Source organism: Caenorhabditis remanei, chromosome II (assembly GCF_010183535.1).
Source record: "Caenorhabditis remanei strain PX506 chromosome II, whole genome shotgun sequence".
Taxonomy (NCBI): domain Eukaryota; kingdom Metazoa; phylum Nematoda; class Chromadorea; order Rhabditida; family Rhabditidae; genus Caenorhabditis; species Caenorhabditis remanei.
In genome coordinates, this window is record NC_071329.1 from 11,163,968 (window position 1) to 11,177,300 (window position 13,333).

Genomic DNA, 13,333 nt, shown 5'->3' on the forward strand with positions numbered 1-13,333 from the left:
CTGACACAAATCTCTTTATTCAAAAAATTACTTTTGGGGTAATGCACAAGGTGGTTCAAAGTTACTGATCACGGATTATATGAACCATCGCGTTTTTGATAGGCTGAGTGTCATAAATCTGAAAATATGACATTCAGTCCAAAGTTTTAATCAGTAAAACACATTACATTTCTACCCCACTTCTTTCTCCATTTTGCCATTCTCTTCTTGTTTGACAGGCTTGGTTCGTAATCCATTTTAGTTTTGATAATATCAAACGCATCGAGTATGTTGGTCACATTGCGATCCTTGTACGGGAACGGGCGTGATGACGCTTCCACTGTAATCATAATTGCAGCGAATAAGCGTTCCATTATCGTTGCACTTTCCCTCTTTGTTATCTAAAAATGAGATTACTGGCTGATCACAACAAATACAAATTCTTACGTTTCGCTTACTCCCATTTAAATAAAACTTCGCATCATATGCTTTCTTGATCAGTTACATGTCAACATTTGCCAAAATGGTTTTACCAAAGTCATACAGATACTCATAGACGATTTGCATATTAAGCTTGGAGGTGGGAGGAGAAAGACCTCTCAAGGCTCCCATATTATCTTCATTTGAAGAATGTGGGCTCGATGTAGATCTGCGAGACATCGAATTTTCTGTAAAAAATTCCATCAGGAACTAAAAAATCACGGACATCCGGACATCCGTCTCAAAAAACTAGGATATCTAATTTTTTTGGAACACAGACATCTGGAGAGAAAAGTGGAATACATTAACTTACTAGTTGAATGGTCCGAATTGTCTGAACCACTCCAAGTTAAAAAAAAGGTTGCTCTTGGGGATGGAAAAGCTATGTGATTTGTGAATTTTCCAGTTATTTAATAATTGGGAACGTGTTCTAAACGCGACAATAAATGAAATCAGGAAAACTAGAATCATGGATATACACCATTCATCCGGAACAGCAGAAATCTTGAGATGTATCATGAGCTTTTGCTATTAGAAACCCCTTGTCAATATGAGCACCGTTACAGAAAGAGCCCATTTAGTTCGCGCTGGTAATTGATTGAAACATTACCTTAGAATAATAAATGATCCACATCGTCTTTATTGGAGTCGCAGCAACCATATTGGTACTTGGAGATTTTAAGACTGAGTTGTTTTTCCCCCGGTTTCTTACACGTGATGTTGCTGTAGTTTTTGGTTGTTATTTTATTCCAGTTCCGCACGTTTTCTAAGAAGGACACGCCATTGAAAAAGTAGAAAAAAAGTAGAAAAGTTACACTTTTTGAATCGTTTTTTTCAGTCCTGGGTTCTATGGTGAATCACTGTATACAGTTTGCGAATGAAGAAATGCTTGAACTTTATTGTTTTATATTAGTAAAAGATTATTATTTACATAAAATGTCATTTAGGATGAGAAGGAAATTGAAATGATGATCAGCAAAGCGATGGAATGAAAAGATTCAGAGATAAGTTGAGTTTAACTTGATTATTGTCCTTTAATGATATTGACGAATTCTGAAAATAACTACGTTTTTTGAAATCTAATTGTAAAAAGCGTATTACCTTGAAAGTCAATCATTCCATCATGATCCAAATCTCCTTGTTTTATCATTTCCTTTGCTTCAGTTTCAGTTAATTTCTCTCCCAGTTGGCACATGACAAATATCAAATCATCAATTGAAATGACTCCGTCACCATTCTTGTCGAATACCTTCAAATAAACATTCAAGATATTCTTCTAACTGTCAGATCACTCACATTGAACACATCTCTCAACTCTCTTTCTTCTTTTGGATCACAGATTTGACGACGAAGAACATTGAGAAACTCATCAATGTCAATGCATCCGTTTCCTAGAAATTTAAAATTCTCAGAGCATTTTCCACAATATAATAAGGAAGTCAGAGTTCGAATATTTCTCCCTAGACATTTTTTCCCGTAAACTTTCGAAATGTTTCATTCGGCTTGAATGACTTCATCAACCCACCCAACTTCCTGTTATCTTGTAGTGTGCTCAGTACTTTCTAACTTTATTTTTTCAACAAATATAGAAGTTTTCAAAGTTCTCTCCGGAAATCACATGAAAACTTCTATTTACGAGCAAGAAATACTTGGTTTGCGTCATTTTGGGTGCACTACAGAAACCAGAGAAGAAGGTGATCAAAACACAGTTTCAGATATTCACCCAATAGAAAATACTCCAAATCAAGGGAGTAAAATTAGTCTCTCAAAACGAAAATCCTCTTCAGGGTTACTGTACTCACCATCCAAATCAGCTTGTTCAATCATCGTCTCAATTTTTGTATTGCTTGCTTTCTCTCCTAATTGAAGAAGAGCAACCTATAATTTTGAATTAAAATGAACTAGGATTACAATAACTGGAAGAATCAATACCTCAAGCTCTTGTCGTGTAATCCGTCCATCTCCGTTCTTATCAAACTCTCGAAAGACTTCACGAATTTCAGCCTCTTTCAGTGAATCCATAGTTTTCTTTTTTCGCTGAAAATTACGTTTTCTTCTCAAGAAAACAAAAAAGGGAAAAAAGAGATGCACAAATGAATAGAATGAATAAATGAATAAATGAATTCTCGTATAAATGTATATTTGAGTGACAACTGAATAGAAAAAGTGAAACTGACATGAAATTTATGCGGAAATTGGATCCACGCAGCAAAAAGTTTCACCGAGCACCTGAACTTTGAGCACTATCGAATGGTGGAAAAGTGATGGAATAATGCAAATAAAAAGAGTCAACGGATGAGAGAAAATGAGAAGTGTTCTTTCTGATCAGGTTCTCTTTGAGTTTGCGGGGGTTTCATTTCTCGGACAGCTTACGAAGAAGCCACGCCCTCTTTTTGGTGTTGGAAACATGGTGGACTCCGCCCCGGAAAGATTTCAAATCAAAATATTTTTTGTTGAGAAGATCATGAGACGGTGAGATATAAAAGTGTGACTTAAGTTTAGAAAATCAACACTTAAAAATAGTAAATACCTGAGGGAATTGAAGTTTTTATAGGTTACGATTGTCAACAGTTTTTCGAAATAAACCGTAAATACTTCGGAATGATAAAGAATTCAGAGAAGTGGAGCTTCATAGTAATTCAAAATAGAGATACTACTGTAATTCACAAATAGGAATCTCATGAAAGTTCGCCACATTTCACATATAGTACCGGTCAAAATGTAAATCGTTTTTGCAGATTTCAGTTGGAAACTGGTATGATTCCTTTTGATACATTAAGTGAACCCTCTATTTTGGTAGCTGGCCCCTTTGATTTCTAATTTAAAGTTTTTGACCTTTCTCGTTATTTAATTGTGTATTATGATTACGACTTCAGTAGTCGTGAAACTGTCTATAATATTTCTCATCTTCGAATAGTTTCTACTCTATATTAACCAGATGAAGTTCTCTATTTTGTGAGTATACTTCACTACAAAAGATCTTTATTTTTCTCTCAAAAATCTCTTTTTCCTTTTAGTCGTTGATCTTTATAATTAGTTCAATCTTTCTATTTTAAAGAGCCAATTGAGATCGAGAAATATCATCCTCTCTATTTGTATTTCCACATTATGTTGCAGAAAAACCAATTTAAAATCAGAAAAAAAGAATACAAAATGAGAAAAAAGGCAAATATTTGTGAGTATAAAATGCAAAAAGAAGAAGAATCTTGTGATTTTTCAATATAAAGAATGCTGATGAAACGAGGAAAAAGACGAGGAGATCTGAAAATGAAAAGAAAAGAAAATGAGATAATGTTCTGTTTCAATGAATGGGTAAATACGATTCGCATCTGGGTAAATATAGACTTGTCAATAGAAGAAATGATGAGATTTGTTCAGGGTTCAAGACATTTAGAGCCATTTGGAAGGTACGAAATGTGGCAGAATCAGTAGGCAAGGTAATACCCATTTTTTCCAACGTTTTAATGAAAGTGAAACTCGAATTTTAAGAAGAAACTTAAACATTTTCGAACTTTCATCAGTTGAGAACTTCTTGCTAAAAAGCATAAATTGAATTCAAAAATCTTCCAATCTTGGCACAAACATATGGCCAAAATGTGCTTGTTTCCAACGGAAATATGAGTTCAACATCCCATTAAAATCATTCAAACGGAATGGAAATTTCACAAATTTCGAAAATATCCTGGTGGGTGGTAACAGGCTCCGAAAAGGGAAAATTTATTTTACTGGAAATAAAAGTTTATAAAGTTAACGTCACTTTTATGATTTTTTGGTTCAAAGACAACTTCGTGTTTTGTAGACACATAATGGGTGAGTGCATCCGAATAATGGGAAAACGAAAAAAAGAAGTTTTGGGAGAGAAAGAATGAGTGGAACGTGTACTTCATTTGATTGACATTTAGCTCCTTTCTTCAGGATAAATAGGATCGGTTTGGGGTTAGAGCTCAATAAATCATAAATTCAAAGGGTTGGGTTGGAAAGTGATGTATAGATTTAGGATCTTTGAAACATTATTAAGAGCAGAACATTGAGAATAAAATCTGCTGGCTCCAGGAAAGAAGACATATTCAGAAGAGCATGTAAAAAGATGTTCCACTCCGAAAAGAAATTTGAAAAAGAACTATAATTATTCAGACTCCAGAAGAGTCTGATTCTTCTCCAGACATTGTTCCAGACCGGATAACTCTCATTCTTCTTTTTTTCTGTTTTCAGTTTCCATTCAGTGCACACAAATTATTTTGTTTTGTTTATCTGTTCATGTTTTTTTCTGAAAACAAAAGCCACACAATCAAATATAATTAAATTGTTTTTTGAAAGTTTTCAAGAACATTAAAACAGATAAAAATAGAAAATATCTGAAATTTCACATATAATTTTCATCGAATTTGTATAATTCCTTTTTCTCCGAATAACGGAAACAGACTGAATCTGTCTTTTGAAATCTTCATCTAACTCTCCGTGAATCCACTTCAAATGACAAATTTCGTATTGAGAAACAAAAATAAACTCCGTCATCTAAAGTTTCGAATTTCGTTTTTTTTTCGTGATCTTGGTGGGAAAAGTTCTCGAAAAGAATAAAAAAGGAAAGAAAAGTTTGGATGTTTCAGAAAACAAATTCAATTTTATGAGGGCATCATATCTCTTCTTTTGGCTCCGGCTATTCTTATTTCTGGTCAATGATCGTGGAACTTTCGTCGTTCTTTTTTCTTGGACTTTGAGGGATCGTAAATGGAAACGTATAGAGAAAAATCAGGAGAAAAAAGATGGAAGAAATGGGAGAAAGTAGGTAAAAAAGGACATAATTGGGTTGACAGCTGAAATAAAACAACAGAAAATAAAGGACGATCAAATGGAAGAGAGAAAGAAAAGTAAGAGGAAACGGAAAAGGACAGAAAACAAGAATTATAATGGATAGACTCGGAAGGTGTGTAGGCGAAAAAAGAGATGTTTGAGCAGGACTTCTCTTGTTTCGGAGTTTATGATTGGTCTCAAGTTCTAGAATTACTGTACAATTAAAGCAAAATTATTCATGTTCCTGGTGATATGCGACGGAGTTATCTATATTTTAATTGGATTGAAACTTTTTTGAGATTTCTGGGGCGCAAAGCAAGTTGTTATACTTCTCCAAAACTAGATTTTTAATTTCAAATTCGTCAACCTAAGCTCGTAAAAGCTTCGGAAACTGTTTCAGTTCAAGACAAATTAAAGTAACTGAAGTTGAAAATGTTCGAAATTTCCCCTATAGTAACCCTTATGAGTACATATCTCCTTTCCCTTCTTCTCCTCATAATTCTCCTTCCCATTTCCGCTTCCCAATATCATGACATGAAAATGAGTTTCCGTTTGAGCACTGATCCACGGAACCTAATAAAACTATTCCAGAAAGAATGAAATCTTTCCTGAAACTCTATATAATCTATCACATCAAACTACAAAGAAATCAAAAAAAGAAGACGGAGAAAAGAAGTGGATTAGAAGGAAAGATTGGTTTGATTGTGACAAATGACACTGGTTCGAAGAGAGTGAAAGAAGGATTACATTTGATGGAATTACAGAAAAAACACATGGAATAACGAATGATTTTATGAGGGAAAGAGAAGTTGAGTCAACTGAAGTTCAGAATTCAGAATTATACGAGAAGAGAGGAAAAAAACAAAAGAATTTCTAAGTTTTTCTATAAAACATGAATTCAATGAAGAGAAGAAGTTCATTCTTGGAATTTTCCTATTTTTTGGAGGAATGAACCTAAGTTCTACAGTAAAATTTCAGTAACTTGATAGAAATATTTGGGTATGAACTCATCAAGTCGAGTCTAAAGTTCAGAACCGTCATAACTCGGAATACAATTTGAAGGAATTGGTACTTATCGAGAACGCGATAAACTCATTGAGAAACATTGAAACTTTTTCAAAACCATAGAACCACTTCATCCTTTTTCCGTTTTCTTCCTTCTTCATATTTAACGACGTCATCATCGTCAATGTCTCTGAGAACTCTTCTCCACCAAAAAAAAAATCTGAACTTCTTTCGACAAAAAACTTAGACTTTGACTTCGAAAACAAAATAACAACAACGAAGAGAGTTTGTGTTCTTCGAGTGACTTAATTGCCAACATGGGATTTCCAAAAGATGATGAAGATTCAAATATTAAAATATGGAAAAGTTATTCCGTTTGAAATTTAAAATTTAAAAGTATAAAAATGAAAATTTTTAGATACAGGGAAGTCTCTTGGGCATTGACAGATGCCGAGCTAATTGCTCTTTTAGGGAAATTCCAAAAAGATGAAGCACTTTTTTGACAGATGACCTACTGGGAGGGAAAAAAAAGTGATAGATTGAAGTGAAAGAAACAAAAGAGCAGAATCTCTGAATTACTGAATTCAATGACTAGAAAGCTCTCTTATCCAGGAAAACAATCTGAAGAGAGAAAAGAAAGAATCGAATTTTAATCTAGACGGTGATCTGAAAACAATTAATTCATTCTATTTCAGTCACAGAGAAATCTAGGAAAATGTCTGGAAAACAGAAAAAATGTATTCAAAAACAGATGATGTTAGCAACGGAAGACAACGTATCTCACTCTGTTTTCTGCGCACGACTGGTCTCCAAAGTGTTATTTATGAGACATAGAGGTCCGTTTCTTTTGCATATTTTATGAATTCAGAGTAAAGAAATAGGTGGAAAATATGTGGAACTCGAAGAAAAAGGTTGATCGTTTGGAAGCAAAAAACCGAAAACTGAATGTCCCGCTTGCATTGAGAATAGTGCAAAGTCAGTCTTGGTTGCAACAAAAAACTGAGGAACCCTGAGAATAATACCCTGAGAATAATACAATAGGCGTTTTGTCTCAAAATTTTCAAAGAGAAGAAACTGAAAATTAATGGTATCGTCAGTTCAATCTGACAACAACAACTACCGTTTGGGATTTTCAAATTGTTTTTTTTTGAAAAAGAAAACGTGAATCCTTTTTATTCATATTGTGTTCACGTGAACTTCTGTAAACGTGTTTCAACGTCAGGAATTAAAGATTCCACGAAAAAAAAAAGATCATTCAAACGATCAGTTCTTTCCCTGAAACCTCGAAATGAGCGATGCTTCCTCGAACGAAAAACAAATCAAAAAGTGAGCTTTTAACGTAACTTTTCAGTTTCTCATTGCTTTTTCAGATCACAATCTTCATCTAATTTTTTCAAAACCACAGCGAAAAAGAAGAAAATGCAAATATCTCAAGTAGAAGTTGGAGTTCCTGATCCAATTGAAGAACAACAGAAAATACTTGGAAGGCCGACTCCATGCACTGTTCTAGCTGTCAGTACAACTCTTTTCATTCTCATTCTTTTGATTGTGGCTCTCGGAGAACTTGGATTACATGATAAATCAGCCTTTGAATGGAAAAAACCACCAAAAAAAGCACGGAGAGAACGTCTCGAATTACCATGTCAAACAGTTGAATGTGTCAAGTACTCTGCTTCATTGGTTCGTTCTTAAACACAATTTCCAGTCGAAACGTTCTTTATTTGCAGCTTGAATCAATGAATTCATCAATTCATCCGTGCGACAACTTTCATGAACATGTTTGTTCTGGATACACTCCGAAAATAAGAAATTTCGAGAAACTTCTCAAATTAATCATCTCTCATCCGAACTCTGATCACCAAAAGGCGGAGAAAATTGTTCGTAAAATGTTGGGAAAATGTATATCTGGCGACACAAATATAAATGAAAACCGTTTGAAGTTTGTTTAAATTTAAAATTTGGAATTCGAAGTTATCTTTTTTATTTCAGAACAATTATTCCATCAGATCTTCCTTTTCCAATTCTTTCTGGCAAACCAACTTCAAGCATCGAACCTGTTCCCAATTCCACATTTAAACATCAAGATCTCACTAAAATTCTAATACACATCAGTCGACATACACCTGATGATTGTGGAATATTCGGAATAACACCTTCAATCGATTCCGAGTTTACACTGTTTGTTATTAAACCGAATACTCCTTCGTTAACTTTTTATCAATTTCGAAATGTCCTTGATATATTAAAAAGAAGTCTTCCGAAGAGTGAGACGAATTCAACGGAATATGAAGAAAATGTATATCAAGAGATGTTGAATGATGTTGTCGAATTGCAAAAGAAGTTGAAAGAGGTAAAATAACTGATATCATGATAAGAAGTTAATGTTTCTTCAAATTCAGATCGAGTTCGAAGCCAATCCAGAAGTCATTCGTCTTTCTGAAATTCAAGAAAATATGACTGTTGTCGATTGGGAAGAATTGATAGACACTTGGTATCCGAATGGGAATAAAACTTTCGACAAAAAACTATTTGGTTTCCATACGACTTATTATCAAAAGGTAAGAACAAGTGTTGATATGGTCTCCCTTGATTTCTGCTTCCAGGTGAATGATCTTCTCGAGAAAACACCTTCCGAAACCCTCTATAATTTGTTATTTCTTCGTTTTTCATTCAAAATACTAAGAGCTGAATTATCGTCTGAACTCGAAGAAACATGCCTTCTTCAAGTTGCTAAAACTATTCCTGGAAAGATTATTTTACACGGATCAGCAGAGCCAAAAACCAAAGAATTATTCGATCAAATGCTTCAAACCATCCATAATCATCTCAGAAATTCATTGACACAACTGAAATGGATGGATTCGAGAGGAATTGAAGAGGCACAGAAAAAGTTGAATAAAACAAAGACATTATTTGGATTTGATGGGGAAGAATTGATTGATGAACTGGTTATTTCTGAAAACTCAAATTATATTTCAACTCTTTGTCAAGTACTGAAATGGCAAGCTGACAAAATGTTCAAATCGATTGCTGAGAATTCAATTTCAGTATTTTTGAATTCTGAAGTATTCTATTCAGTTGAGAAGAATGAACTGAGTAAGTTTCGATCCGATTTTTAATGCTGTTTATTTTGTTATTTCAGCAATATCTCGTTCGTTACTTCATTATCCATTCATCTCGTTTCATCTTCCAAATTATACAAACTTTGCAACAACAGCCTCTAGAATAATTCCTCAATTGATTCATGCTTTTGATGAACGAGGAAGATATTACGATTCAAATGGAAGATACAGAGATTGGTGGAATTCAGATACAGAACAATACTTCCGGATAATTGTACGATGTTTCGAAGCAATGACTGTAAGTCTGAATAAAAAACAAAAAAGAGAATTCAAATTTCAGCAAAATGTGTTTGGAGTAAGTGTTAGTATTGGATGGAATGCATACGATTCAACGAAAGAACCCTATGCAGTTCTCCCTGGAATGAACAAAACGGATAAAATTTTATTCTTTTATAGCCTCGTCAAAGTAGGAATGTCATGTTGTACTAATTTACAATATTAATTAATTTTCAGACAATGTGCAATTCAGACTCGATGAAAGTGAACAACGGATTAGCAAGTGTTCCAGAGTTCATTGACGCTTTCAAATGTCGAAATGGATCGTTGATGAATTCACAACCGACTAAGTGTAAAATGGCTTCTTGAATAAATGTGATAAGAAGTTAGATAATAATGCGTGAAATGTTTCCAATATAAACTTTCTTTTAAATTGAGTAAAGGCGCTATAAATGTTTCATTTCAATTTTTAATTTAACAAATATTACTCCGTGATGGATGCTGAACAACTTCGATCAGAAGGATGTAAAGTGATTGATATCGTGGCTGATTACTGGGAGAGTATGAGAAAAAGGAGACCACTTCCAGATGTGAAACCAGGGTTCATGAATCAATTAGTACGTTATATCATAGTTCGCTTAGTGGTCATATTGCTGACTCCAGGTATCAGCTGCCCCACCGACTGCTCCAGAGGACTGGAAAACAATTTATGAAGATTTGGAGAAAGTCGTTTTCAATCCGGCAACTCATTGGAATCATCCTCATTTCTTTGCTTATTTCCCTGCTGGACTCACTTATCATTCAATCATGGCTGATATTTTGAGTAGTGGACTGTCGTCTGTCGGATTCTCTTGGATGGCATGTCCAGCTATCACGGAATTAGAGAAGGCAATGCTAGATTGGGTTGTCGAATTGATGGGTTTACCAGAACATTTCAAGAATTCTCATCCAGGTCCTGGGTGTGGAATCATTCAAAGTTCAGGATCAGACTCAATTCTCATTGCAATTCTCACAGCGAGAGCTGCAAAAGTAATTCGATTTCTAAATTCTAAGGCACGAAAACCTGCATTCTAGGTCGAAGAAATCAAATCCTCTCCGTCAATATTCCAGTGGCTCCCCAATTTTTCACTTGGAAAATCTCTCTATAATATTCTAAATTATAATGTTTTCAACTCGAATACAGACCGACCGAGCTATGATTCAACTGACGTCATCACTCCATTCTATCATGATCCCCGTGTATTTCAAAACTTTGTAATGTATTTCTGTGATCAAGGACACTCTTCAATTGAAAAAGGAGCATGGCTTGCTGGCGTCAGATATCGGAAATTGAAAGCAATCAAAGGATATTTGGGAAACTATGGACTCGATCCAGATGCATTGAGAAAAGCTGTGCAGGTTTGAAACGAGTCTGAATATTTGATTTATTGAAGTTTATTTCAGGAAGACCGTGACCGTGGATATATTCCGTTCATGTTGATTGTAACTGTTGGAACGACGTCGTCTTGTGGAATTGATGAAATTGAGAGATTAACACCGATATGTAAAGCGGAAGGACTTTATGTTCACGTGGATTCTGCATATGCAGGTAAACTCAGAAGCTTCAATCGTATACTGTAGAAGGCATACTTACAAACCGGGCCGGCGCGTAACTTGCTTCAAACTCAATATTATGAGCTGAAAAATATACAAAAATGTAGGTCTCAGCAAGTTCTATGACACTGAGCTACTATGGGCCGGATGGCTAATCGTTAATGTTCCGCGGGCCGGAAAAAAGTGTCAAAAAACGCGAAAATGGCCAAAAAAGCCATTCTAGCCCAGCCCGCGGCACATTAACGAATAGCCACCCGGCCAGTAGTAGGTCAGTCTGAACTTGCTGAGACCTACATTTTGGGATCTTTTTCGGCTCATAATATTGAGTTTGAAGCAAGTTACGCGCCGGCCCGTTTCATCCCGGTTTGCAAGTATGGTAGAAGGAAATGTTTTAGGTTCATATGCGTTATGTGAAGAGAATAGATATTTACTAAACGGAGTAGAGAACGTCGATTCATACAATACAAATCTTCATAAAGCAGGAATGATCAACTTCGATTGTTCTCCGATGTGGTTTAAAAACGGAACATATGCATCTCGTTATTATAATGTTGATGCAATTCATTTAGCACATGAATATCAATCAACTGGAACTGATTACCGAGTAGGGTTTCTGAATTGAATCAGAAGATTTTTTTATTCCTTCCAGCACTTGGAAATTCCACTGGGTCGTCGTTTTCGTTCTCTAAAATTATGGTTTACGTTGAGAAATTGGGGAGCCGACAAGATTAAAGATTATCTACGAGGAGTGAGTTTGAGTTTAAAGTATGATTGTTCTACAATTCAATTATTTCAGACTATGGACATCGCAATTTTCTTCTCAAAGATAATAGTGGAAGATCAGAAGTTCCAACTTTTTGTTCCGCCAATACTCGGATTGTGCTGCTTTCGCCTCCGAAATGTAGGTTCAGCCGCAGCTATAATCACTTCCGAAATCGACTATATCGTTATTTCAGCATTCGAATTCTGACAACGAACGCCTCTGCACTGCCATCAATAGAGACCGACGTATTCACATTGTTCCATCAACGGTATATTCCCATTTTCTATGTTTCAACTAGATCTTTTTTTCCAGATTCACAGCATTTTCTTCCTCCGTTTTGCAGTTGGATCTCCAATGACCACGAAAGAAGATGCGGTTCACGCGAAGAAAATCATTTTTGAAATTGCAAATAACTTATTTAAGAAATAAAATGTATTAAACGCTGGGAAGATTTGTGTATGTGTGGTTTTGACCCAGTCGCCCGGTCAAGTCTGTTAAGTGAAATTCTGAAGATATCATCATTTTTCGCATGCGAAAAAACGTCATAGTTCGACAAACCAGGTGATAATTCATCTACCTGTGGAGAAGACTACAAAACTACAAAACTCCGAAACTAATAAGAAAATAGTATTTTCATTTCACATTTACGATGTCACGTCCTATAACTCCATGGTCTCTCGAGCGTCTTCCCTAGTTAGCTCATTCTCACCATATCATTCGTATAAATTGAATAATTGTTTCGTCTGCTTTAGCTACATTCAATGTAACATCCATCAAAAACCACGTCGATTCTGAATGGTTTTTAATGAAGTCATTTTGATGAGATGATAAGAGAAGAATCACGAGAAACAAACCCATTTAACTTTCTATTTGACCCACGATTTTCGATCAACAGTGTAGTGTACAGTATCTTCAAAAATCTTTGATTTTGCGATATCATCTTCCAAGGGAAACAAATGATAAACACTATCTGTTTCTCTCTTTCTGACACTATAAAAACAACGAATCAAATTAGGAAAACTTAATTTTCCAACAAGAAATTCTGAAGTTTAAAAATGAATTCGCACCTATTCTTCTGGATTTTCTTGGTTGTTTTCGCGGTCTTTTCGACGAAACAAATTGAATCAAAGTGAGTTTTCCTATAATTCGCCGACCTAGATTTATCTGAAATATTCTTCTTTTCAGTGTATTGACACGAGTGAAACGCCAATGGGGATTCGGATATCCACTATTCGGAGGAATCGGAAATTCGTGGGAGGTGCCGAGTAATCTACCAACTTATTGGGGTCATAATGCATATGCTGGACGATAGAATTTCTGAATTAATAAAGTTTTCATCAGGCTTCAAGTATTTATATATATTTTTTGGCAAAAAAGGATCCAG

The 13,333-nt window shown here is 35.1% G+C and overlaps 5 protein-coding genes across 5 annotated transcripts; 3 read left to right on the forward strand and 2 right to left on the reverse strand.

Annotated features, from left to right (window-relative positions):
• Positions 1–61: 61 nt before the first annotated feature.
• GCK72_006039 (uncharacterized protein) lies at positions 62–1,120 on the reverse strand (the record flags this gene model as incomplete). Its single annotated transcript, XM_053725449.1, has 3 exons — positions 62–118; positions 168–380; positions 1,070–1,120. The coding sequence occupies 3 exons, from the start codon at positions 1,118–1,120 to the stop codon at positions 62–64; spliced, it is 321 nt and encodes a 106-aa protein (XP_053589643.1).
• A 363-nt stretch (positions 1,121–1,483) lies between these two features.
• GCK72_006040 (uncharacterized protein) lies at positions 1,484–2,481 on the reverse strand (the record flags this gene model as incomplete). The annotated part of the gene is made up of 5 exons (XM_003108858.1): positions 1,484–1,512; positions 1,561–1,708; positions 1,756–1,850; positions 2,262–2,337; positions 2,392–2,481. The coding sequence occupies 5 exons, from the start codon at positions 2,479–2,481 to the stop codon at positions 1,484–1,486; spliced, it is 438 nt and encodes a 145-aa protein (XP_003108906.1).
• Positions 2,482–7,543: 5,062 nt separating this feature from the next.
• On the forward strand, positions 7,544–9,962 carry GCK72_006041 (uncharacterized protein; the record flags this gene model as incomplete). The annotated part of the gene is made up of 9 exons (XM_053725450.1): positions 7,544–7,581; positions 7,626–7,935; positions 7,983–8,194; positions 8,245–8,605; positions 8,655–8,813; positions 8,859–9,351; positions 9,398–9,615; positions 9,658–9,783; positions 9,831–9,962. 9 exons carry the CDS (start codon positions 7,544–7,546, stop codon positions 9,960–9,962), a joined length of 2,049 nt encoding a protein of 682 aa, XP_053589644.1.
• Positions 9,963–10,087: 125 nt separating this feature from the next.
• Positions 10,088–12,378, forward strand: GCK72_006042 (uncharacterized protein; the record flags this gene model as incomplete). Its single annotated transcript, XM_053725451.1, has 9 exons — positions 10,088–10,210; positions 10,257–10,622; positions 10,668–10,991; positions 11,037–11,181; positions 11,582–11,790; positions 11,836–11,934; positions 11,983–12,087; positions 12,143–12,217; positions 12,262–12,378. The coding sequence occupies 9 exons, from the start codon at positions 10,088–10,090 to the stop codon at positions 12,376–12,378; spliced, it is 1,563 nt and encodes a 520-aa protein (XP_053589645.1).
• Positions 12,379–13,004: 626 nt separating this feature from the next.
• GCK72_006043 (uncharacterized protein) lies at positions 13,005–13,261 on the forward strand (the record flags this gene model as incomplete). Its single annotated transcript, XM_003108756.2, has 2 exons — positions 13,005–13,078; positions 13,135–13,261. 2 exons carry the CDS (start codon positions 13,005–13,007, stop codon positions 13,259–13,261), a joined length of 201 nt encoding a protein of 66 aa, XP_003108804.2.
• Between the last annotated feature and the right edge of the window lie 72 nt (positions 13,262–13,333).